This window comes from Microchirus variegatus (assembly GCF_963457635.1).
Source record: "Microchirus variegatus genome assembly, chromosome: 4".
NCBI classification, from domain to species: Eukaryota; Metazoa; Chordata; class Actinopteri; order Pleuronectiformes; family Soleidae; genus Microchirus; species Microchirus variegatus.
In genome coordinates this window covers 4,819,583-4,847,148 of record NC_139805.1, presented here as the reverse complement: position 1 = coordinate 4,847,148, position 27,566 = coordinate 4,819,583, and the positions used below count along the sequence as shown (strand labels likewise).

At 38.5% G+C, this 27,566-nt stretch overlaps 1 protein-coding gene across 1 annotated transcript in view; it reads right to left on the bottom strand.

The window, feature by feature from the left end:
* The window catches only part of atp11b (ATPase phospholipid transporting 11B), a gene marked incomplete at its 3' end in the record, with an annotated part of 50,634 nt that extends 24,475 nt beyond the window's left edge, over window positions 1-26,159 (bottom strand). Inside the window, exons 1-20 of the mRNA XM_083887738.1 lie at window positions 26,073-26,159; window positions 19,593-19,709; window positions 18,741-18,830; window positions 16,430-16,510; window positions 15,280-15,387; window positions 13,331-13,459; window positions 11,312-11,415; window positions 10,397-10,444; window positions 8,829-8,893; window positions 8,359-8,440; window positions 8,128-8,278; window positions 6,912-7,109; window positions 6,419-6,577; window positions 5,191-5,378; window positions 3,940-4,008; window positions 3,619-3,692; window positions 3,185-3,288; window positions 2,515-2,696; window positions 336-539; window positions 96-249 (exon numbers count right to left, since the gene is read on the bottom strand). Of these exons, the coding sequence (XP_083743864.1) occupies window positions 96-249; window positions 336-539; window positions 2,515-2,696; window positions 3,185-3,288; window positions 3,619-3,692; window positions 3,940-4,008; window positions 5,191-5,378; window positions 6,419-6,577; window positions 6,912-7,109; window positions 8,128-8,278; window positions 8,359-8,440; window positions 8,829-8,893; window positions 10,397-10,444; window positions 11,312-11,415; window positions 13,331-13,459; window positions 15,280-15,387; window positions 16,430-16,510; window positions 18,741-18,830; window positions 19,593-19,709; window positions 26,073-26,099 (2,334 nt within the window). The 5' untranslated portion in view covers window positions 26,100-26,159. The remainder of the gene's footprint in view (window positions 1-95; window positions 250-335; window positions 540-2,514; window positions 2,697-3,184; window positions 3,289-3,618; window positions 3,693-3,939; window positions 4,009-5,190; window positions 5,379-6,418; window positions 6,578-6,911; window positions 7,110-8,127; window positions 8,279-8,358; window positions 8,441-8,828; window positions 8,894-10,396; window positions 10,445-11,311; window positions 11,416-13,330; window positions 13,460-15,279; window positions 15,388-16,429; window positions 16,511-18,740; window positions 18,831-19,592; window positions 19,710-26,072) is intronic.
* Window positions 26,160-27,566: the final 1,407 nt, after the last annotated feature.

The following is a 27,566-nucleotide window of genomic DNA, read 5'->3' as shown; positions in this document are numbered from 1 at the left end:
CTTTTACGTTTTACCAACACAGTCTGTTTTCAAGCATGCTTAGATGAGCTATACATTGAGATGAGTGGTGTGTGTGTGTGTGTTGGCACTTATACCTTAGCTTTCTGCAGTGGAGCCATGCGGCAGCACAACACAGCCGAACAGTTTTTACACACTTCCATAAAGAGCTTCTCGTGTTCCCTCAATGCTAAAGAGAGACTGGCTCCATCCACGACTAACCCGTGCTGTATGACATGGTCCTCCTTTATCCTGAGAACAGACAGACAGATGGAGTGTGTTTTATACTGATGACAAAAGGAACCTTAAAAAAAAAAAAAAGACAACCACACACTCACCTTCTGGACAGTCTTCGGAGCTGCTCGGCACACTCGTTGTCAGAGCGCTGCTGCAGGAGCTCCAGGATGTTCATGGTTCTGTGGAAGTGGCCACAGGACAGGCTGACACTAACGGCTGTTTCATGTTTGTCCCCCGTCAGAACCCATACTTTGATCCCTGCCAGCCGTAAAGCCTCTATGGTCTCTTGGACTTTGTCTTGGAGCCTGAAAGAGATGAAAAGGAAAGAAAATGAACGTTCCAAGTCTTGTATATAAAACTTACATTAGTTTGATCACCAGGGTTTTTGAGTTGTGGGTCAGGTGCAGACCTGGGGCCTAATGTATAAAAGAGGGCGCAGCTTTCATACTGAAAGATGGCGTACTCACAAAAGTTGAGTACATATGCAAATAAATTCTCAGATTTATAAAACTGTGCGTATGCCGAGTCCTTCGCACCTTCTCTTTATATATCCCATCAAACGTGAAACTGAGCGGAGGTGAATGAGTAACACACCACACCCTTGTTCCACCCACAAATGAAAATACAAATGCCTAAAACGCCCTCTCTGATGCCTTCTTCCTGAAGAACAATGACAAATGGAGGAAAGAAGGAAAAGAAAGAGACGGAGAGTTCGAGATCAACGCACCTATTTATGATGTATATATGTCTGGACTCTAAGTGTGGGCGAAACTGTTGATGTAAAAAAAAGATGTAAAAAAAAAAAGCTACAAACATATGGTGAGACTAAAGGGCAGTTGGAGTTTAAGGGCAACAGATGGAACTGAAGACTAACTTCCTGAATTAAATCCATAAATGTAAAGAAGGTAGAAATAGCCTCTTGACAGCATTATTTATTCTCTAAATCTATTTTATTCCTGAAAATGGGTCAAATTTCAAGGGTACCAGAGGATTGTTAAAAGGGAAAGAGACAAGCTGTGATATTACGATGAAAATCAGATTTACACCTCATATCCTACCACCTATATTCATACTGAAAAAAAGCAAATCTAAGCCTGTCTTCAGTAATAAAGGAACTCCTATGAGTGTGGACTGGTCATGTTTGCCCGTGACGGAGGAATTCATTCAGGATACGGAAAGAGAACAGAGAGAGAGAGGAGCTAAATGGAAAAAGAGAAGAGAGGCTTATTGTGAGGAGCAGATGCATATCAACATTCATTTCCAGAGAGGTGGCGTCTCCATCTCCCTGCAGACTATACATTATTTGTTTGTTAGAGATTCTACTTCCTGCTGTTTAACTGTCTGGGTTTTCCCAGACAGTCAAACTATTATCATAATAATAATAATAATAATAATAATAATAATAATAATAATAATAAAGTGGACAACATAATTTTACTTCTGTTGCTGTGAAAGCTTCTTCTTTTTTTCTGACTGAGGGACACAAAAAGTGCACTAGAATGAACAATGAAACATTAATTTACAGTAATACTCTGACCACAACACATGTTGTTGTTAAGCCTCACTTTGAGGGAATAAAACACGTTTTACACACACAATAACAGCATCTTAATTACTGCCTGCCAGTGGAAAAACGTGATTCAAAAACATGTTACATAATTTCACCATGAAACATATGCTGGGCTGTCAATGTCAAAAACAAACAGGCATCCATACATTAAGTAGTATTAAATTAAAGGAATACTTTGATATTTTGAGAAATTAAACTCTCATATAGTATGTGCATAGAGAGCCAACAGCTCATTAGCTTAGCATAAAAGCCGTAAAAATGTAGAAGAAGGTTGTGCTCGTGCAATAGAACACATCTGATTGTATACACTTAGTGGGTCTTTTTGCAATTAACAAACCCTGGGTCACAGTTTCCTGTAACTAGCAACCTTGCTCCTTATTGCATTTTTGCACATTTGATGAAGGAATGGATGCTGATTAAAAACATTACCACTGGTGAAAAACTAATGCGATTAAACAGGTCTTTTGACCAGTGGTAATAAGGTATAACTTTCCTAGCTTTTGATTCCGTGTACAGATATCAAGAATCACATGAAGTATCTGTGTATCAGCAAGAAAGTACAAGCATATTCTCCAGAACTATCACTTTTACGGATTCACTCATACTGCCTCTGTATTGGTGAGATGAATGAATATAAATATGATTAATGAATATGTATTTAGCAAGAGCAACAATAATACATTCCAATTTATTATTTAAAATGTCCATACTTGTCCTCCACCCCCGTTGCGCCCAGAAGGTGCAGTTTTCTCTCAATGTAGCTGAAGGCCTCCTGCAGTTTCTCCTCCCTCTGCTGCAGCGCAGTGCGGGCACTGTTCAGATGCCTGTCCACATCCATGTACTCCTCTGGGCTGAAGTGACGACACGCTACCACCAGAGTCCGCAAACCTTTCTATGGTGTGAGGGAGGGAGAGGTATTGAGAAGATTATGCACTTAAATGCAATTATAAAGGTAAAAATGAAAGTTTGATCGGAGAAGATAAAATAAAAGACGTAAGATAGAAAACAAAGGAAAGTAATACGAGTGGAAAACAAGGGAGGAACTAGAGAAAATCGAATTATTAAATCATGGCTGAGGACCAGCCTGAGACAAACACAAATCAACTGAGCCAGACATACATGTGAGTGTGTGTTTGTATACTTTCTAATGGGAACAGAGAATGACAAAAGTAATAACAACAATGTCTGGAAATGTCCACTCTTTACACACAGAGACAAACATATTGGGATTATTTGGTTTAAGAAGCCAGTCAGAGTCAGATCTTTGAATGTTTCTCATCATCTCTTTGAAAGCACATTTTCTGCAAAGTTAAATGCAGTGTACAGGATTTAAGTCACAATATCATTTAAATAAAGGAGGCAATACAAACTGTTGCTCACCAGTGCAAACTCATCAACATGCAGTCTTGTCTTTTCTATCTCACCACTGGTGGCGAAAGGCAAAATGGCTGATTCTGCTCCCTTGGTAAAGAGCACTTTTCCTCCTTGAGAGTCAAGACAGCATCGAGAAGGTGGGAAAATATTAGTGAGTATACATTAATGTCAAATGAGGCTTGCCAAAACAATCTGAATTGAAATGATGTATATTTTTAATAGAAAATTAATACATGAGACACCTTAATATCTTTATATCCACTATTTCTTAACATACTATTAAAACCACATTTGCTACATAGTGTGTATTGTAGCAATCAGTGCGTTCATTTGAATAATTTCAGTATATTTTATGGTGAAATGACTGTTAAAATGTGTGTTGGATAAAATTGCCATATAAATGTACTCCATTTATCATGAGTAGTAGAATATTTTGTTACCTGAAGGATCCTGGAGAATGACACTCATCCTCCTACGGTTAGCATCAAACTCTAATACATGGAGCAGTTTATACCTGTACGAGCAAAGAGAACATTCACTTAAAGTATAACGGATCAATCATTTTTAGCCTGCTGTCTTTACAGTATGTTTCTGGTTGCATTAAATGACAACGAGAAGAGAACATTTCACAATCTTGAGCTACAATTATTGAAAACGGGACTAAAACTCATCATAAAGCAGTTAAATTGTGGTTAGACAAATGCTGCACAATGTTAAGCCACACTTCATAGATGCTTATAAGGAAAAAGAGTGAGACGTACTTCTCTGACTTTCCATATGTTTTGATTTCCATGGTTTCACCATTGCTGCCAGTGAAGGCAACACCAATTCTGGTCAAAAAACAAACAAACATTACACAGTGAATGGATATAATTATGAAGAGAATGAATAATTTGACCTTTAAATGTGAGATGAAAATCCAATTTGGACCTTTAGAAGGTTGTGAAGGAAAAAGTTTCAGCAACTGTACTGCCTCAGGCCAGTCAATTGTTCATTTATCCAGTTATTAATCTTTGTCATGGTCAAGGTGAGCCGATGCCAACAGAGCTGAACAAATATAAAACCAAGACTTAAAAATATACAGTAAATTCATTCAATGATGTTTATATTTATTTAATTTATATTAATCAAATTGTTTGGAGTCTCTGTTTTATATTTGTTCAGCATAGTATAATGTTACTATAATAACAGGTGAAACATTAATTAAATGGTATATTGTTGAGGTCGGCGCTTGAAGTGAGTCAGGTGTATATCAACACATACGGTCTGAGGCTCAGTGGAGCAGAGAGGCACTGAGTCATGGCTCCAGACCTTCACTGCTCAACATGATTTTTATTTGATGATATAAAACCTACTGTGCATCGGCCAGAATCACAGAGTAAATGCACCATTAAAATTCTGACACATTAGTGTCAGAATTTCCATATCCATCATTCTTTCCATAGATGTGGCGTAGCTCTTTTTGCCCAAACTTTTTCAGCTTACTTCTCTCAAAACCTCTGGTCACATTCGATAAATCCTTTTTTCTTATAACAACCCCTGAGCATTAGGTTGCTGCCTGAGTTGTAATTCTGGGACAATGAAATGTATCACTGGCAAGTGAGAAAAAGTGATACTTTCTATTTGACCAGCAGTTCGACCACCACAAGTATTTCAAGGTCCTATAGCAGTTGACAGTCAGGAGAGGTAGTAGACCAAATTACCCTCATGTCTATCGCCAAGATTTATGCAATGGTCAAGAAGAGTAGGTGCTGTATATTCTCATTTTTGGTGATTTTTGGCATTAGGTTCTCATCTTAAAACAGTAGCTTGAAAGACTAATACAATCACATATCAGTAATAATTTATAATTCAGAAAGGACGCATTTACCTCACCATCGTTGCATCAATGGCACACTGTATGCACACGATCTTTTGAACCCCCCCCCCCCACATTTTAATTCATATTCTATGCACTATATAAAAAAACAAAAGAGAACATGTCTTTTCAAGTATGTCTGACATAGCCTCACCTCTTTGTTGCCTCTACCAACGCTTTCTCATCTGGTGAAGAGGCAAAGTACTCCATGTGATTGGAAGAGAAACCGTTTGCATGGGAGAATGGGTCTCCGTCCCCGACCAGGCAGTCAGGCTGGTCATAGCTGATCTGAACTGTGTGACACAATGACACCGCCTTCAAAAATAACAATTCATCACCAGCCTGAAAGGAGAAGGCAAAAAAGAGAGGATGAGGGAGACAGAAACAAAGAAACATAAATTCACCAAAAACCTTAGACATAATTTAAATGCGACTGTAGGGCTGGGTGATATGGCCTAAAAATAAAACCCCCGATTTATATAATCGTTTTTTTTTTTTTCAATCTAAAATTGGTTTTCTCTAAAGACAAAATAATTATTCATATGATGTACTGTGTAAATGCATGAAGTTTTACACACACATACACAATGTTTGAGTGCCAGGTAAAATATTTTAAATACATCCTCCATGACTGCAGCACAGACTCCATGCCGTGTCACAGTCTCTGGACTAAAATACAGTGACAGCATGATGCCAGTCGCGGACCAGACTGCTGTGTTAAATATTGAGATTTTAGACCTTTCCCTGGTAATTGTCGGAGATTAACCCACGTTTTTGGAAAAGTCAAATATTTTAAATGTTTACAGTTCGGCTTGATCATTGTGTTGGAGGTCTGCGGAGCAATGACTCGCATACATCGGTAGCTCACCGCTCACAATCAGCTGTGCTTTCCCTAATTGTGCTACTGCCTTTTGTTGAAATGGGCTTTTAACAAACTTTGCAGCGTGCAGTCCCTTGTCACGTGCAAACCCAAACTAGGTCCAAATCACTGAAGATACTAGTCCTTTTTTGGCACTCGTTTGCGGTAGCAATGTTGTTGCTGTGTGTGCATCCGCGTCCATGTCTGGAAGGGAAACAAGTAGGAGGGTTCCGCATGGAAGCTCCCGAGGGCAAAAGGTACGCCGTAGTAAGAGGAGGAAATCAATGTTTTCATTTTTAAAATCGTCTGGAACAAAAAACTTGAATTAATCGATAAAATCAATATATCGCCCAGGCCTATTTGACTGTAAATGAAGGCGAAGAACATCTTTTAGTTTTCGAGTTTAGCTGTCCAATAACATGCACACTATACTGCTTGTTTGATGAAAACTGTGTGTACATGTGTCATAAGGTAAGTATGAGTCCAGAGAAAAGTAATGTCATGCATACATAGTATGAATTACCATGTGAGGCAGAGATCCATCTGGTGAATCTTCAGTCATTCCTTCTGGAACCAGTTTGCCGTTGACTTCACGATACTTGGTTCCATTAACCGAACATTCACGGAACTGCATCTCGTTTTCCGTAAGAGTACCAGTCTTATCGGTAAAAACGTACTCCACCTAGGGAAAAAAGTATTGAGACAAAAAAAAGAGTGGTGAATAATGACGGGTGAATAATTACAGAAATTTAGGAAAATACTGTACATAAATTGAGAAAAATAAAATGAGTAGAAATACAGGATAGAAAAAACCCTAATGTTTAATTATGATCGAGTGTCTCTTTTTCAGGCTTTTAAATAATAAAATAAGTTTAAACTTGTGTATTATACAAATAATAACTAATTGAAAGACAAACAGGTAATGATACAAGTCTTCAGTGTATGTTTGTGAGTGAATCTTATGCATGCTTATTCCTTTACTGTGTGTTCTTGTGTGTATAGCCTTTTTTCCATACCTGCCCCAGCTCCTCATTGAGGTCAGAGGTGTTGACTTGAGCTTTCTGGTCACTCTCCTCATGGTAAAGGTCCAAATCCCAGCCAATGAAAAACGAGCCCAGGAACTTCTGCATCTCCACAGTAACGTACAGTGAGATGGGGATGATAAAGTTATAGAGGACCAAAAAAGCCAAGAAGTCTGAGATGAACTTCAAGATCTGAAGGGGGAAGGAGAAAATTCTTTTTAGCAGTGAAATAAGAATCTATATATACATATATATCTACCAAGCCTTACATTGTGATCTACCGTCATGGACATTAGTGAGATTGCAAAATTAATTTGCCTAATGCACATCTTTATCCACGTGCACAGCGAACATGCTTCAGGACTCAACCTTCTAAATCAAAGCTGGCAGTGTAATCCATTCTCATAATGAAGTTAATCATCATAGAATATCGGCAGCTACAAGTGAGTTTAATGACACATTAAACATGGAAGTGAGCTCGGGCCGACTTGGTAAACAAAACAAAAACAAGAAAAATGAAATGAAATGAATTAATTAGGGCTACTTTCTGCTGTCTAAGAGGATGTGCAACGGAATGACTGTACCCTTTATGGAAATACAGGAAATTTGTGGAGTTAAAAAATGCACTTTTTAAATTTGGAAAATATACAACCCACTGAAGGGTTTGATGGCTGATCAGTGGTTGTATCACAAGATAAATGTCACTTTAATGTAAAAAAATGCAGTCATTAGTAAAAGCCATAGTGTACCAAAGCCAGTGAGTTTTTCGAGCAGCTGCTATAGTCCATCCAACAACACATTTATTAATTATTCCTCTCTGTTGTTGGAGAGTATGTTTGTCAGGTTCAAACTTTTTTCTCTCTGTCTAAATACATATATGCTGTTTTGTTCTCTTTGACTGATGAGAGTTGGCAGGCAGACTGACAGCAGGGACACAAACTTCCTCCGTTATGCATCAGTAATACCTAACTTCCCAACACATTCTCTGTGTATGATTGTGTATATGTGCATTCCCACATTTGCACGTCTTCATATTTTCACTCAACATTAATTACATCTACACAAGTTAGAAAGATTATTGTTGAGAAGATGAAGGCGGAAGATGGTGCAGACTGACTCAGCTATCTCTCCGGCTGATGGCCCACAAGACTTGCAAAATGCAAATCAATAAGTCTGTGTTACTCTGCAGCTTAATACAAAGAACACTGACCGGACTGCTGTTTCTCTCTTGTTCAGTCTTTTGGTTGTAGAAAGGCTCGTCCCATTTGTCCTCAGCCTGCCAGGCATACTTCAGGATGGTGCTAAGAATGGCCTCAAACAGCAAGATGCCCAGGTAGATGATTAGGAAGGTATTCATGGACCTGATACAGAAGAACATTTTTCAGTTGAATGTTTGATTAAGCACATCCGGAAACGGAAAAGGAAACCAAACAGTGCGTACTTCTCCACAGCAGAGCGTTTCTGGGATTTGCACTTGTAGTTGAGGGCCATCTTGGCCTCCATCCCCGTGTAAACTGCCACACCTGCAACATCACAGATGGTTTGTGAGACAAATTAGAGCATTGATCAAGTCAGACATAATATAATACATCAAAATGATCCATGTCTATGGTGCAAGTTTAAAAGCACTTATATAATACTTGCTCTAGGGGATGTTGCTGTATAACACTATCAGTCTTCAGTTGACAAATCAGTCTTCACTCATCCGGGCCTTATGTCTACAGGCGTTGGATGTGTTTGTGTCACAGCAAACAAAGCAGTGTCACTACTCTCATCATGTATATGACAATGGAGCTTCTGAAAATGTATTATTTCAGAAAAAACTTGTTCTTAACAGCAGTTTTACGTTTTTGCTCTCTTTATGTAACTGCTTACTTCTCAGACCAACGTTTGGGTTTTTCTTTTACTCACCAAAAATCTCTTTGGTATTTTTCAACCTGGCTCCTCGCAACAGCAGATTCTCTGGACCCAGTGGCCTGAAAGCAAACACAAACAGGTTAAACCCAGATAAAAGAAGATGTGTTTATAGGAGTGTGGTTTACATATGGAATTTGGTAGATGGTATTTAGTTTTTAACCAAACATAATTTTTACCTTTGTTGACAGAACTACATACTTAAACTTTTTGAATCGGGGGGTGTGATTGGCAAAGGACAAAAAAAGGAAAATATATACGGTGCACCTAACATGGCGCGATGGCATTGTATTGTTTCAAAAATTACAATAAAGTGAAGTGGCCTACATGGAAGAGAGTTAAACCACGTTTAAAAAAATGTAAATGCTCTTTCACTACTCACAGAGACTTTCATCTTAGGAGAGATGGACTCAGTGCCACAATTTCCATCTTGAAGTGAAAGTGGTTGTCAAAGAAACACTGCTAGAGATGTCTTTTCAGTGTTTCATGAAATATGCTGTTTAGATTTAGAATCAATCTGACAATTATTTTCTCGATTAATCGAATATCTTTTGTCTATAAAATATAGTTAAAATGTTGATCAGTGTTTATCAAACCTGGAACCTAGTTTTAACGTTTTTTTTGGTCAAATGGAGCAAAGAAACCAGACAATATTCACATTTAAGAAGCTAAAAAAACCACAATGCTTGTATTAATTGTTAAAAAAACAACAACAAAAAAACAATTTAAAATTGATTAATTCATTGTTGCAGTCCTACTGGTTACCTTAATGTTTCACAAATATTACATGATAACAAAAAATCATTAAAAAAAATGTTTTTTTAAATATATAGTGCTGGGCACTATACAGCGCATGACGCGTTTCCACGCACGTGACGTCATGTTTACGTGACTTCCGATTGTTAAAATGAGTCTCTAAAGTAACGCTAACTTTAAAAACAGAGGCACACATACACAGTACACAGTTATGCTGTTTATTTGTTCCTTTAATAAACAGACCGCTCCAGTTCCACTGTAGGTGCGCTAAACAACACTAAAGCAGCTAACGGAGCTAACTGGTAAACGGTGCATGGACTCTGGTGCCACGGCACGAAAAACTAATTTTAACAACCGGGAGGCACGTAAACGGGCATCGCCCGGTACGCCCGATGGCACATCAGCTAAAATAACAAACAGTGCCTGCTATGCGTTTGAAAAACTAATTTCCCACATACTTATTTACATATTACATGCTCAACTTGTGTGCTATATACAGTATACATAATATTATTAAATATCGTGTTGATAATTGTAATATATCCAGACCCATTAATATTTCACCAAAAACCATGCAGTGATAAAACCCAACAAAATACTCTCTCATAGTTGCAATACACATACAGTACAGCCATGCTGCTGTGGCATCTCTATATGAGTATAGAAATTATTTCCATGCAGTGAATACTAGCAAAGTCCATAAATTAGACACAAAATATTTGTGTATATGAGCTGTTAGGGGGATCTCTTAATGAGAAAAATAGTATGTTGTCTGGCATTATTTCCCCGCTGGATAAATGTGATCTTACCTGACGATCTCCTCATCATGCTGAGTCACGGTCATCCGACCAACAAACCTGAGAAACACCGAAGGAATTTCAGTTGAGTGGACTGAGAAAGACAGAAACAACATGGACACACAAATATAACACATACACACCCACAGGTTTGCAAAGTTCTCGTTGGGACACTGCGTGGACTTCCATTCATTCATGAAGAGTAACCTCAACTTGTTAATAACTAACTGTAAAACCAAGCCCTTTGTTGTGAGGACCATAACAATGATGTATTATGACAAAAAGAAATTTTCAAGTCTATCTCTGTCGTGCACATGTAATAAAAGTAACATAAACAAACTTGGTTAAGCGTTAACAATCAGGCTCTTCTGTAACAATCTGATCATGTTGGTCAAAACGCCCATAATCTGATGTAGAAACCATAGTTAATGATTACTGAAGAAATGAAATCCAGAAACCCGTCAACAGCCGTCCTCAGTTCAGGCCATTTCAATGCAGAGAGTGTGACCAGAGACACAGCAACTCAAAGGGGGGGAGCTGACAATGAAACACACTGCAGATCTAAAAATACACTGATCGATCCTAAAGTAGTCAGCTGAGACAGACAAGAGGAAGGGGGGTTGTTGAAGAAGTGATAAAGCCATCTCACTCCATCACCCGAGTCTCAACTCATCCTCAGCAGCACATGTCTACCATGTATTAATCCCTGCGTTTTTCAAAGTAGTGTCTGTAGACTCACAAGGGTTGTTAAGGGAATCCCAAATAAAAATGAGTGAAAGAAAGGAAAGAAATACCACCTTGAACGTGAAAAAGTAGGTGAAACTCAACATATGTGAGGTCATCGAGTGTCTGGAATTCCCCTGAAGGGATAAAAATAAAGGACGTGTTTTTAACCTGCAGGCATGTCTACACGCAGCAGCTGATTACCTGTACAGATCAGCTTCTGGTTGTTGACACTCCACCACAGCCTGCAGAGCCTCTAGGCGGGAAACTGACTGACAAACTGCCGTCTCTGCCACTGAGTAGTGAGTCTGCAAACATACATAACACAAAAGACAGGTTATTTAGGTGACGTGGTTGTTTGAAAAAGGACATTAGGAAGTATTTTTCATCCATCCATCCATTATCCTTAATCTTAGGTGCTGGGTATCTCATTCAGTGTCACTACACAAAACATCAACGCTATGGGATATCAGCTCTCTAAAAGTCTTTGTCAAACTTCGTCTGAACCCAGAATACATATTTACTTTTGCCAATGTGGATATCAGGGTTAGGGTTTTCCATGTTTCTTTTTTAGACCAAGGTGGCAAAGGCTGGAGAACCTGGGTGACGTGCACGGCGTGCAAAGTGTGTGAGAGTGTTCTGACCAATGAACATATTTTACATTTTACACCAAGATGGATCAAAAAATAGAAAGAAAAAAAATCCATTCTAATATTATTTATTTTGGAACCAGGAAATCAACTGAGGAACAGATTGTACAATGTTCGTCCTTGCATGTCACTCTCTGCAGTTTTTGACTAAAAATGCCTAACCAGATCCTTCAAGTCAAGCATGTCTGCTGGAGGTCTATCCACTGTAACCCTGCAGCACAATAAAGTAAGTACATTTTTACCCTTTCATCAATATTTCACTCACTTACAGGGTTGTAGTGGTAAATACAGATGTGGTTAAACTAATGTGGTTAAATTAAGAATAATCTCTTACCTTTATAGGGATTAAAGCAACAAAAAAAGAGATAGATAAACATAGTATTCTAATGATCTAGTTCTGTATGACAGATTATATAGGGATCATATTAACACATAAGTAAAACATCATAACTCCAAGTGTGGTTCCACCAGTGAAAACAGCTGAAGTTGGAGCTTCAGTTTTCATTTACTAACTTAATCAACACAGGACATGTTTGTCCTGTCTCCATCTCGTGAGAGTGTTGTTATTATTTTTGCTGAAATTATTGTGGAGACGGACAACTTTAATGCATGTGCCTTTATCTTGTTGGAAGAAATAATGTTGGGGGTTGTTGGATGTAGTATCGATCTGTTTGGCGTGCTGGAGTTCAATTCGCCCTCACTGCCCTTTTTCAACCAAGGCAGCGGCTAACCCTAACCCTAACCCTAACCAGATGGCCCGCCTTTGCCTTAGATAGACGCCTTAGATGTGACGTAAAAATCCCCCCCCAAAAAAGTTAAGATGAGGCATAAAACTATTACATTTTGAACAATTGCAAAATGTTTTGACAAAGGTATGTGCTCTCTGAGTACTTTTATTTGATTAAATGATACTGTGACTGCAGTACTTGGGACAGCCAGCCACAACAACTGCAACATCACTGTGCTTATTCACTTTGCAATTTGCATTTATGAATATATCAAAAGTTACATACACTCATTTCGACGCAACACAGAACACCACTGTATAAATAGAGCAGAAAATAATTTTACATTGCTTCAAGCTACACAAGTCGGGAGGGTAGGAACAAAAGAAGAAGGATGTAGAAGAGATGGGTGGAGATGAGTCTGGCATTATTAATATCATTATTATTAATAATAATAATAATAATAATAATAATAATAATAATAATAATAATAATAATAATAATAACATATACTCATACACAACCATATCTCATTCAAATCCATTACATATGAATTAGGATTGAGGAAAAATCTACACAATATATCGTGATTCTTTTACTTAGACAATTTAAAAAATAATTCTCTCCCCCAGAATAGACACATTTCTCCAAGCTTGAGAGAGTTTAGTTTACGTGAATATCTGTATGTCATGTCAGCAGCCGCCTTGCAGAGTTTGCAAGTTTGAATCCCAAAACGGCTGGTGTATTTCTTGTTTATTCGATCAAAGGAGAATAACAAACGACACAAATCATATTCCAACATGTGTGTGTGTGCGCTCAAAAGGCTTACACACTCAAAACAGACAGACCTTAAGGTTGGTCTCTCCATCTAGGCTGGCTGTGGTGATATGACAGGTGCCATCTGTACGATCTGAAGACAACAACACCAGGTCAGCAGGGAATGTTTCATCTTTAGCCACACGAACAATATCCCCCACCTGGACGAACACACACAAAAAAACAGACGCATGAGCACAGAGACATGATAGTTTATTTGTTGAAGGGCTACAATTTATTCAATTAATTGATTATTGATCAATAACTAAATTAATTGCAGACTAATTGATAATCAATCAATCGGTTTGATTGTGTTATTTATAAATTAAAACCAGTTTTCAGAATTTTTAGCTTCATAAAAGTGAATATGTTCTGGTTTATCGATATAAAGTAATCTCTTTATATGTCCTCATCTGTCTTAAAGATAATGTGGCAAAAAATGTCTAATTCGGCTTACACGACTTCAAAAAGCTTTTAAATTAGGTGTATATTTTAAAGGTCACATAGAGTGGTCCTGTTGCACATAAATGTTAGTTATGGAGGTCTACTTACATATATTAACTTGTTTTTATGGTCAAAAACCTCCTAGTTTTTGTAAACTAGCCGATAGAAATCCTCTTTTCTGACAGTGTTTTTCAGCCGCGATGTTTCAGAGTGAACTTTCACCCCCAGGAGACAGAGTCTTGTGATTGGCCAGTACTATCCAGCACATCCGCACATCCGTTCTCAGTGGCGCAGCGCCCCCCTCTGGAACGGCGGATGCACTGCTCCTCATTATCAAAACATTGTTTTAACAGTGTTAAAAAAAATAGCTTCGTCACGACTCCCCGCCGCAGTCCCTTTTATGACTTTAAACCGGAGTCAGACCCAGAGTCAGAAGACACTGTTGCTCGTGAAACACCTCCACAACGGACGTTATTCTTCTTCTGCGGTTCAATGTACGTAACCCGATGTGCCCCGGACTACCGCCCGGAGGAGTACGATCGGTTGTTCAGGAGAACCGCTGCTTACGTAACTATTACGGGATTTTCAGAGATCTCGTTGAGCCCCGAGATTACAATAAACACAACGTTCTCAGCAATGGCTGAACTGTTTGTTTCGAACCGTCAGGCTTCATAAACAAGGTAATGACGCAGATACACACCAAAAAAAACAGCGATAATAGGAACTTCCGGTCTAGTTCCGCTTTAAAACCCTGGAAATATCCATTTATGCTGCACAACAGCCTTCTTCCTTACACGTGCATGTTAGATATTCTGTGTATTCTAGTACTTATTTCATGAAAACAACAGTATCATAGTTTCATTGTTACAACAACCTGACATAAAACTGTATCAGAAGACGTTGCCATTTTATCATTGTGACTTTGCACTGCCAGTTTTCAATTCTTGAAATTCGAGTGACAGCCAACAACTCTGTACACCTCTGGCTCGGACAGTTCCTTTAGTCCTCGACTAAAATACACATGCCACTAAGGCAGTAGGTTTTAGGTTTGCCCAACACACACTGTTTACAGTGTATCTGAGAAGCCCGACGTCAGAGGATTTGTATGCACTGCTCACAGGCGTATCCAGGTACCAAATACACCTTACGAAAGAGAGGGGATGTAAGCGATGTTCCATGCTAACGCACTCAAATGACTCAACACTGGGTTACTATGAGCCATGTTTTCAGATTTTCTTTAACAGCTGATAGTCTAGTCTAGTCTGAATGAAGAAAGGCAGCTAATTGTGGCTTCTCAAATGAAATCATAAGTGTTTCCAAAAGTCTACTTTTAAGGAGCTTAAAAAAACTCTGCAGTAGTGTGGAATTCAGACGTATACATAGCAAGTACAATGCTTTTTAACAGTAAAACTAAGTCATGTGGATGTAACCTTAGTAGAATATGTATTTTATTGCATTGTAGAGGATTATAGAGGTTACTGTAACAAATGCATCATTCATTTTGAGATCCATATGATTCATGTTTTTACAATCTTACCCTGATGTTCTTAGATCTCGTTTGGACCAGGCTTCCACTTCGGACCACAAACACTGGAGCTCCGTTCACCTCATTGTCCGCCTTGTGTCTCAGCCAATCCTCATAGCCCTGAACAAACATTTAACCAGAAATCAAGCACAAACAGTAGATGGCATTTCCTAAAAGTCCCTGATGCACTGAAGTTCCCAACAGCTGTTTAATGAAACAATTAACACAGGGTTGTAAATAATAAAACAAAAATCAGCACAAGTATAGATTCGATTCCAGGGTGGTATTTGATTGCATTACACAGTATTACAGTATGGTATTCCAGTACTCTATCTGCTGCTATTCTAGTACCAGGGACACATGATGGCACATACAAACCAGCTTGACCAGGCATGGAGAAACAGTCCAAACATTTCCAAAACAGTTCACTTCTATTTATCTTATTGAGGCTCGTCTTTCCCATGAGGTTGTTCAGTAAAAATGTACTTAACCGTCTGCCCTCACTGATGATGGTGCAGGCAGGATTAAGCTGCTTTCAGACATGCACTGATCTCTGGAGTTTCTCTCTCCAAGTGAGCTCATTTGAGAGCACAGCGGGAGAAACTGCAGAAGATTCACAGCAAGTGAAGAGGCAAGAGCTCTTCTTAAAGCATGCTCCAGCCAGACGCCACATATAGTCTGAATCCTCTGAAGATTCTGCAACTGTTACGAGTGCTGTGTTCATCATGTGCAAACCAAACATCAGAGAAGGCCCAAGACTCAAATTTTCTTGACATTACTTAGAATGTCTGAAAACGGCTTCAGTTTTTCCTCTGAGTTATCACTGCTCAGAGTCATGGATCATCTATCAATTGCAAAAACTCGAGTCACTTTTATTTATTGTTATTGAGGTTGAGTGTCAGAGGAAATTGACACGGCCACACCACCTGTAGTGTTGGTGAGGTTACCTCATGACAAAAAATGTAAACCAAAACAGTGAGAAGACTCAAGAATATAAAAAAGACTTTGGTGGTACCGTAAAAACAGAATTCTGATTCTAATGTGAATCAGTTTTTTCACACATCCCTATTCAAAGAAGGTGCATATCCTACTGCGTGCATGTATCTCAGTTCCCCCTTTTTAGCACAAAAAAGAAGAGGCCATCATGTGCTTGTGCTCTCACCTGTTTTATAGCAGTTACTGTGATCACAAAGAAAAGTGGCAGACCGCTGGTGACTGGGGAAGTGGGGGTGTCTATCATTAACTGTGAAGACAAACAGAGAAGAGGAGATGCAGAGATGTCATCAAACTGGAAGTGCAGTGTAAATCAACAGCAGAGACTCTGTAAGAGTGGGTGTGCCCTCATAGAGACAACGAGACACCTAGAACGTCAACAGAGAGAGGAGTAGTGGCTGATGTGTCAAACAGGAAACATACACGACTTCCCTCGGAGGTTAACTGTCATTTCAGATCTACTCAAACACACTGACAAGCACAACACAATAACAACCAACGCTTACAGGTCCAGAAAACAATTCAGCTTTTTGAATATCACGTGAATCTGTATAAATGTGAGACAACTTGTGCAATTTTTGAACCATAGTTGAGTTATACAGCAATACTTCTATGAGTGAGTCAGTTTAATTATTCTCAGAAGTAGGAGATACAATGCACACTCATGCCTGTGGTTTCACACAAGTATATTTATCAACAGGTGGTGGATGACTGCTCTGCAAAAGACTGTTACAAAATTATGTAAACTAAGAAAAGTTAAACAAAAAATGATTTGCAAATGTTTTACTAGACAGAAAATACACTCAAACCCAAGTTTCACACATACAGATGCATCTCAATAAATTAAAATATCATGGAAAAGTTCATTTATTTCAGTGATTCAACTCAAATAGTGAAAATCTGTATTATATAAATTCAATACACACAGACTGACGTAGTGTAATCTTTGGTTCTTTTAGTTGTGATGGTTTTGGCTCACATTTAACAAGAAAGCAAAGTTCAGTATCTCAAAAAATGAGAACACACCATAAGATCAATAAAAAATAAAACAACAACCATTGGCCTTGTTGAAAGTACGTATGCTCCTTTTGCTTTAATTAGTGCCTCATTTCGGCATGGCATGGAGGTGATCAGTCTGTGGCACTGCTGAGGTGGTATGGAAGACCGGGTTTCTTTGCCAGTGGCCTTCAGCTCATGAAGATCAGCAAGTGCAGTGACATAGGTTATCAAAAAAACACAGTGGACCAACACCAGCAGATGACATTGCAGATGACAGACGCCTCTGACATTGTCTGCGGTTCAGGAGTGGCTTAACAAGAGGAATAAGACAATTGTAGCCAAATTCCCTGACAAGTCTGTGTATGGTGGTGACCCCAGCCTCAGTCAGTTCCTTGTGAAGTTCACCCAAATTCTTGAATCAACTTTCTGTTAACATGCTTGGATACAGCACTCTGTGAACAGCCAGCTTCTTTGGCGATGAATTGTTGTGGCTTACCCTCCTTGTGAAGGGTGTCAATGATTGTCTTCTGTACAACTGTCAGATCAGCCATGTCTTCTCCATGATTGTGTAGCCTTGTGGAACAGACTGAGTGACCATTTTGAAGGCTCAGGAAAACATTTGCAGGTGTTTTGAGTTGATTATCTGATTGGCATGTGACACCATAAAGTTACAATAGTGAACTTTTTCACCAAATTCAAATTTTTTGAGATACTGCATTTTGGGTCACAATTAAAAGAACCAAAGACTTAAACTACTTCAGTCTGTGTGCATTGAATGTATAATACACAAGTTTCACTATTTGAGTTGAATTACTGAAATAAATTAACTTTTCCACAATATTCTAATTTATTGAGATGCACCTGTAGATTAAAGATTATATGGATGATTCGAAATCGAATACAATGAAACCGAGATTACACCTTACTCGACTGGTTAAAGGTTATAGTGCATGGCAATCTAGGAATCCATCTCAGGCCACTTTGAAATGATACAATTAGCCATTAAATCAAATGTCAGGTTCATAATGTCAGAATAAAAAGCGGCCCTCATCTCAATGGGCTGAAGCTAAGATGACTTCACCTTCCCGGTCACCAGCTGAGTGGGTAAAAAAAGAAAAAGAAAACATAGTCTCTCTCTTCACTACACAGGGCCCAAATAAACCAGGAGAAGACTGAACATTTGAAAGCTAAATACCCTATAATCACAGGGTGACTAATGCAAAGTGAAGGCCCAGTGCTTAAGGCTGACTGCAACATCACACATATTAGTAAATGTGTGGGTGTAATGTCTTATGTCAGATATGAACCTGTCTCATCTAGAAGTAGATGAGTCACTCAACCAAGCCCCAACAGTCATTTGTATAGTGAATACACATGTTTGTATTTAGGGCACGAAAAGAGAACACACTTTACGATGTGACCGAGACTGTGTATCTGCAATAAGGAATAGTGAGCGTTGGTGCATTTGTGAGTAAATTTACCTGGACAAGGAAGATGATGAGAAAATAAAAGTTGGCAATCCTTCTGAACTGCTCAAACAGATTCTTTGGGACAAAATTCCAAATTGTGTACTGAAATAGAAAGAACAAAACTACATTTAGAATTGACAGGAATATGACAAAGACAAATAAAACATTTTTATTGCATATTTCAAAAGCCATCGTTAAGAAGCTTAAGAAGCCAGATGGAAAAGCATTTGTAAAATAATAATCTTAAATAAATGCTTGAGGCATCAAATTGGACCTAATTCTGAAACTGTCTAAACTAGTGTAACATCTAAATCCATATTGGCATAGAATCTTACAAATCAAATGATTAAGGAGACCAAAATTAGGGATGTCACGATCAAAAGTAAAAACTCTTTAGTATGAAGCTACTCAAATATTTCAAAAGACTTGATGGAAAATTTTATTTATGGATTCAGAGAACTGAAATACACTGCACTGCTTTTATTCGGAAACAGGTGCCCTTTATCACCGCAACAGCACCGGAGCCCTGCAGTACTGTCTACAGAGTGATCAAAGTTTTACTATGTTATACGGCCGAGGGAAATATTCTTTTCTTTCCTCTGCTATGGAATCAGGCTCATGCAAAATGTCATGATTCATATCTTTCAAAAAAAAAAAAGCACTGATAAAACAGTGTATTTGTGATACTGAAGAAAAAAATATGTTGGACTACATATATACAGTATATATATATATATATATAAAACTGTCTTGACTAGATGCTACAGTTAGAACCAAGTAGTCTTGTAGTGGTGACAGAGAACTCACTCTGACTGACCAACATAAAATCCTGTGGTGACAGAAACATGGGTCAACGTTTGGTACCTTGGATGAAATGATTCGGTTGTCTGTAAAGCGCTGTGGGATGTAGTGGCCATTCTGAGGGAAACGGTTTGCCACATAAACCGTTCTGGTCTCACTCTGATGAGGAGGGTCAAAGCCCTGTGGTAAGAGAGGGATGAGACATGAGACCAGAGATGATGGGGAGAGAAGGAAAAGGGAGGAAAAGAAAAGAGTGAAAATGGTTAGCAACTCTTAAAACGTTTCCTTATATCAACTGTATTTTCATCGTGCCACTGCACTTTCAATGTTTTATAATAGGTCTTACAGATTGGCTGATGGGGAGTTTGACAGTATTGATTAAATTATCAGCTGTGACTTAGGTTAGCTTTATTGTTCATTCCACAAAATGGAAAATTGTCAGTGCAAACATGCAAACTTTCTGTAAATCATATAAACTTTATTTCACTTCTCAAATATCACTGTATTTGCCTCCTATATGATATATTTAACTGAAATTTCTTATCCAAACAACCAATGATTTATAAAGGAAAATCATGAACATTTACAGGGGTGCCCAAACTTTTGAATACCACTGTAACAAGACATAAATTACAAATACAAACAACTACCCTTACCAATATGGATCAACTCTTTCAGCCTTAATTCTGGAGAATAAAAGGTCTAACAAAACTAGTTAAGTTTTGTCTTTTCTGTTTTTTTTTTTTAAATCACACACACGCACACACTCGCGCACACACACATACACACACACAGGAAATGTATCCAGGTCAAGTCACTACCTCACGCCCTGATTCACCTCTGTGAAGAGACACATGCAAACTATGACTGTATTCCTCTCCCTTATGCTCTCAATCTGCTGCAGCAGCTTTCCCTGCTCTTCTTACTTCCATACAATTGCTCAACACCGAATAACACATTTGCAAGAAAGCAAATTTCTTTCCCCCTTTGCTCACAGGTTTGAAAAGAAGGTGGGCTCATTGTCAATTGTTCATTCAAGCTAAATATGAAGCTACCCTGAAAAAACACTCAAACCTGTGTTTAGATTAGTTTAGTCTCACCAGTCAGACATGACAAACTGCAGTATTTATCAACTGAATGAATTCCTGACTGGGAAAATGCAGCCAATAAAGGATGTTCTTACACATTTGACATTTTTGGGTAAATCAATGAACACTGGTTGACACTTCAGAGATGGTGTCTGGGAAAGGCTTAAAGAAGCACTCAGTAAGCAGTTACATTTTCCTCGTCTTTTAACAAAATGCATAATTACTAATTAACATTTTAGGAAGGTTAAGGTTGACTTAAGTTGACCGTTTTATTTATTTCAAAATTATATTTTATTTTTTTCCAAATTCCATTTTTTCCATAAATTTTTTTTTAGAATTGCGTTTTTTATCTTTTACACTTACTTTACCACCATAGAGTGCATGCATTTTGTGTCAGTGAATAAAATGTCCATTTATGAAATGCAACTTCCTTCTTGAATCCGCTGACTTATCAATTGTTTGATGGTTACAAATGGTGATAAGCTGTTCATGTCCTGTTTAGTTGCATATCTTCAAGTTAAGCATAAGCACTGTTCAATAGTCATATTTATTTACGTTAAACATTTTTGTGAACCATTTGTTATTATTCAAATGCTATATTTTATGAAATGGAGGGAAAAAGGGAAAACTAAATATAGATAGTAGGATATATATAGACAGTCAGCTTCAATGGTTTCTAAAGTTTGGCATCAGCCATAGAAAAACCTGTAATGGTTGACCTCTACGTGCACTTAAATTTGAATATGCTGGGAAGTAAAACCGCGTCAGGACATGAAAAGCAAACAAAACTGAGCAAGTTTGCAACGCCACTTAATGAAGCAAATGTTGCACCTGAGCTACAGGTGCTATGACAAACTCAAAGCTCCACACAGTAAAAAAAAAAAACATGTTCTATAAATCATATACACACTGAGGATTTCCTGATTAGGGAAGGGCAGTTAAGTTGGCATCTCTGTGAGGAACAAGCTACTCACTGACTGACCATAGAAGCAGGAGAGGAGAGGTTAGGGTGACTGATTTAGTACGGCCTTCAACAAATGTTTCAATGGTGTGAACCTAGACAAACCTGTTGAAGCAACAGCCTGCATCAGATTCATTCAGGTTAAATAACTGTCAGTTGTTTCAAGTTACACTTTCAAATCACAACTTCTGATGGTTACCAGGAGGAAGCACATTACTGCCACTGTCTACTGTCACTGGCTACTGAGTAGCTCCTATGCAGCAGTTACATTTTTACAGACTTCACTTTAATTCATTTGTAAGTAAACCAAACTACATGTGCCAGCCGTTTTGGACACTGCATCACCGCCAGGAATGGATTATTCAAGACAGATTTTCCACCATCGAGCAAATTGTTGAACCACTGGCATTAGTCAATGGATGTTTTGTAACCTTGTACTTCAGTGTTGACATTTTCCTTAACAAGCCTCTATATAATTGGAGGACTCATTTCAGTGAGTTCCACCCAGTTTTTCAGACAGTCTGAGGAGGCAGAGGTTCTACCCCACTGCTACATCAATCACCTATCACATTGGGTTGCTTAATAACAATTTTTTAAGCCCATAAATGTAGATTGAGAGCTACTGTATTCAAAACTGCCCTGTGCAGCTTTCATGTAGTTATGTTGCAGCTCATAGTCACAATAAGAGGAAGTAGTAACTTCACACTGAACTGTTAATAACAATACAAAATATGTAATAATATTCTTCCATTGCTATGACCCATTGTAAATCAGAGCTTGAGGTAATACGTGAGTACTTGTTCGGTCTGTAAAATCGTATCCACAAACGAGAATATGGAGCAAATAAACAAGAGAATATTCCCATTTAAGAGACTGAAAACTAGATAAGATCAAATTTAAATATTGAAAAAACAATCAAACCGATTAATGGAAAATCAAAAGAGTTGACGATAAATAAATGAATTGATTAATAATAGATTCATGGAATAATCGTTGCAACCCTATCTCCTGCTGATAGTGTTGTTTTAATACTGGAATAAAAATACGGCTTTCATGTAAACACTTGAAATCAGACATTTTTCTTTGTCCCCATACTTTGTCCCTATACTCACTTGTGGTGCCACTACTTTACTTGTAGGCTGACAATTAATTACTAGCATGAAGCCAACAAGAGCCACGGTGCTCTGGGTGAATCGTTACCCTGAACAACGGCTAGAAGACCAAGTCATTTAATCAAATGGGATGAACTCATCAGAGAGGGATGGAGGGAAATATTGAGCTGCATAAAGAGAAATGGTAAAAGCAGAATGACAGCACAAAGAGGAAGGCAGAGAGCAATAGACTGTCTGTATTCAGATGTAATGGGTTCTGCTATTGATGATATTACTGATGACAAGATCAGTACTCACTGCAGGCATGGCATACAAATATCTAACACGAGGCAACATAAATAGCCTAACCCCGGATTTCCACTGGACGCAATAGACCGTGTGTATAAAGGAAACAACAACACAACTTCTTTCATTCTCCGACGTAGAAGAACTGTTGATCTGGTGTCATAAATGATTTTATGTTTCTCCACTTCAACAACCAGTCTCTCGTCGTACATTATGACTCTCCGAGACGCTCTGATTAATTGACTGTTGACCTGGTAGCACCGGTCACGACCACAGGACACCTCGAGACATGGACATGGGCTTTTATAGATCTTTATATGGTAGTGACACTACTGCGCATGCTCTATGGGCCCCATAACCCGGAAATAAACGCGGAAGTCAAAAACTTTTTTTGGCATATGCGCTGGGTGAGCAGCTTCCTAGGAATGAATGGAAGCAAGGGGCGGTGCTCTATCCAGTTCATATAATACATCCATGGTCAAGACGTAATGTTGATGTGAAGTTGTGATAGGCTATATGACCTGCGTATAGTGTTTTATTTTGAAAGGGGGGCGGAAATATTTACCTTGAGTCTGTGTCACACTTCCTGTCTGGTGCGATCGCTCTGTTGAAATTAACGCGGTTTATCAGCGGCAACGGCAAAAATACTGCTACCTATCGAAAGCGATTCGGTGGCAGCGAGCCCCTTCTGGGACGCTGCTGAGATGTTCCGCAGCGCGGCCAGTGGGAATGCCCTCATTGATGAGAATGGGAGCGATTTGCAATGGCGACTGCGCGGCTGCAGCGGGCCCAGTGGAAATCCAGGGGTAAGGAAGAGTAACATATGATACGAATCGCAACAGATTTATCAACAGTGGCATAGATTTGTTACTTATCACGTTTTAATACTTAATTAAAGTGGAAAAATGTCTACAGCAATGTTCAATGCAGATCATAAATATCACAGTAAAAATATATGACAGTCTGTTCGTAGCTCAACAGACTATATGATATGATTATCTCAATTTTAATTACTATATAGCTCAACTCGACATTTCATGTTACTTTGACATGAAAAACTTCTGACTTCTGTATGTTCTGTATGCACTAACTCATTAAACAACGTGAAAGCAATATATTATTTCCCATTCAATGAAATTAGTATCTTATAATTATTCAAAAATATTACACACTGAACTTGCAATACAATGAAAACTCCCTGAAGAGACAGCAAAGTACACACGCGACTTGTGCTGTAATTATAGTATGTGTGTTATGATGTAAATGGACATTACTTTTATGATGTCAATGGAACATTACTTGAATAAAGCTACTGATAGAAACAGAAAGGCATTAAAAGCCTTTCACTCTGCCAGTTAAGACTTCCCTTTGCCTCCTCCTTTCTGCTTCTTCACATGGCTCAGGGGGGAAAAAACGGATGAGTAATCCTGAGAGATTAGACATTTTGTTCATAACCTACCACAGTTGACATCAAGGTCAGACAAATGCCCTGAACAAACTTTTTTTTTAAAAGGCCAGTTGTACTGGGATGCACTTTAATTAGATTTTTAATTAACAGATCATGTACGTGTATGGGCTCAAATGAACAGAGCTATCTCAAAAGGACACAAACTCTCTGTGGTGCTTTTTAAAAAGTTGAGGCCACAGTTCATTTCTAAAAGCAGAGGAAGTTTGTGTGCACACTGACAAACTGAGCAAAAGTTGAGGACAATAAGTGACACAGTCATACGCTTAAAATTGTAAGTACAGGAAGCAATCAGCAACTACTCACAGAGCTCAGAAACACATTTGCATTAATTAAGCTTACTGGAAATATACCATTGGGTCAGTGTGACCAGCCTAGTGTGTATGCAAGCGTTCATCAACACATTCATTTACTCACACAATCATTGCCCCACACACACATGCTCACACACCTTCTGCTTCTGCACTTAAAACAAGTGTCAATGCATGTTCATATCTGAACTTTAAACTTCAACAGGCACAATTGCAATTGATTCAACACATTACCAACCGATTCTAAATCGATTTCTCGAAATTATTACTGAATTGAATGCCCTAAATTTGCCATTATTTAGCCATTTAGAGAAGCAAACTCTCTGCTTATGACATCATGAATGTGGATGTGATTTACTGGTTTATCTAGAACTGAATATCGTTGGTTTGTGGGCAAAAAAAAAAAGAAAACAAAAAGAAGACGTGAATTAAATGACTCAATTTATTACTAATACTAGATGCACCGTTTACTCTCAACACTGGTTAAAACAAAGTCACACCTCATCATCTCATAGGAACTTCAAACTCAAATGCGCCTGGCAGGATGTTTATTGTTTACGTGGTGCCTCCGTCTGCCAATGCGTCACAATACAGTCATGTTTGGAGGCACAACAGGTGATTTCAGCGCTCACTGGGTGCCGTTTTCCTTAACGTGTTACTGTTCATGTACAAAATCACCGCATTTGAACGTAGCTGTAGAATAAATAGTAAATCCGTAATGACGTGATCAAAAAGGACTCAAATAATTCACAATGGAAACTCCTTGACTATTTGATTCAGTGTATAATTATATATGTATTATCTTTTGTGTTTATGGTCAGCACTTTGGTTAGCGTCAGCCGTGTTTAAATGTGCTTTAGAAAACAACATTTTCCTCACTTGCTGCCTGTGTTGCAGAAACAGGGCTGAGTCAGTCCTCGTCCTGTCCTGAGCAACGCTGTTTGACTTTGATAAGTTGTACAACCCTAACCTGGTTAGCTCACGTTGCCTCAGGTGACTGACGTGCTTCAGCTGTTGTAGAAAAACATAACATAACACTAAACTATAACCCTCAAAACTCCAGTAGTCAAGTAGTTAGCGGCGTTAACTAAGCTAAAGGTGGCTAGCTGGTGAGGTGGCTAACATGTTAACCTGTGTACCTGGACGCCACCACTTGCACGGAAGACAAACAATGTTTACACACACAGGCAGCTAGTTGCATATAAACACAAAACTAATGCGGTTTTCATTGGCTAAGTTTTGTGTTGTGTGACTATAGTGGTGGGCTGTCCGAAGCTAACGATAACGGGTAGGGAAGCGGGTTTTTTTTTTTTTTCTTTACCAGCTGCTGTCGTATCCTCCGAAGCATCCTGACAAGAACACACGGTCCAAGTAGCGAGAGCACAGTCGCTAGCCTCCGCGCTAGCAACTAGCCACTCAAATAAAAACGTCCCGAACCATTGATATTTCCCTCCAACAGGCGGCTCTTCTCGGCGGCATTACGCGACACACTCACGCCGCGTAAGCGGGCAAAAAGACAAGTCCACTCGCCCCCATTCCGAGGTAAAAGTCAGAGAAAAGAGCCCTGATTAAAAAAAAAAAAAAGTGACAGACGCTTAGCCACGGAGTCCCAGGGAGCGACGCACCATCTCATTTCACGTCTCCGCTTTGCCACGATCTTCCCCTGCTGCTGCTGCTGCTGCTGACTGACACACATACACACACAAACAATGCGATCTGCAGCGGCTTCACAGCGGCCCCTGCCGGTCTGTACACAAAATGACTAGATAGATAGATAGATAGATAGATAGATAGATAGATAGATAGATAGATAGATAGATAGATAGATAGATAGATAGATAGATAGATAGATAGATAGACAGATAGATAGATAGATAGATAGATAGATAGATAGATAGATAGATAGATAGATAGATAGATAGATAGATAGATAGATAGATAGATAGATAGATAGATAGATAGATCCTGCCACCCTAAACAAAAACCTTTACCGCCTGGATTGTTGAAATATATATACATACAAATCAGGAAAAAGTAGAATGTTACCTTAATGTAAGCATCATTTAAATGTAAATAAAAAAACTAAAACATATGATCTTCCTTTATAGTAAGTTATTGGAAAAACAAAACAAGTGAGAGGAAACAACTACGTTTATTAAATGTAGTAATGTGTGGCATGTTTGCTGTACATTTTGATTTTTTACTTGTATTTTTTTTTTTTTTTACATATTATGGCTACGGCAAATGTGTGGCACTTCCCTTTAAGTTATCTTTTTACATACATTTTTGTGGGTACCATTCAGTGTATGGGTGCTTATACAGCATGGTCTCTCCCATTTCTATAGTATGTGTACCTTTTCACATTTTTTTCCCACCATTTTAGCTTCTCTGTTCAATATTTTAAGACCTTCCTGTCAAAACTAATATTTTTTTCAATTGTTTAATTTGTTTCAGGGGCTCCACATGATCAGTCAATGGGGATCTTGAAATGGTTTGTGGTCCAGTCCCTTTTCTACAAGGAAACACAACATAGGCATTTTCACAGACACTCCACACATTAAGATGTATGTATTGCAGTCGTGCTATACATTGCTGAGAGCTCAGCTGACTGCATCATACATTATATGCACCAACCAGAAATAATGCAGGACTCTGAGACACTTTATAAAACGTGTAGCACCATAAAGTGTGTTTTGCTATGTTAAATCAGAGAAAAGTGGTTTCTCATCTAATTGGGCAATTCCTAACTGTACACATTTATTCACAGGCCATTGGTCATCCAAGTCCTTTAATTTCCCATGAATGATTACGTGGC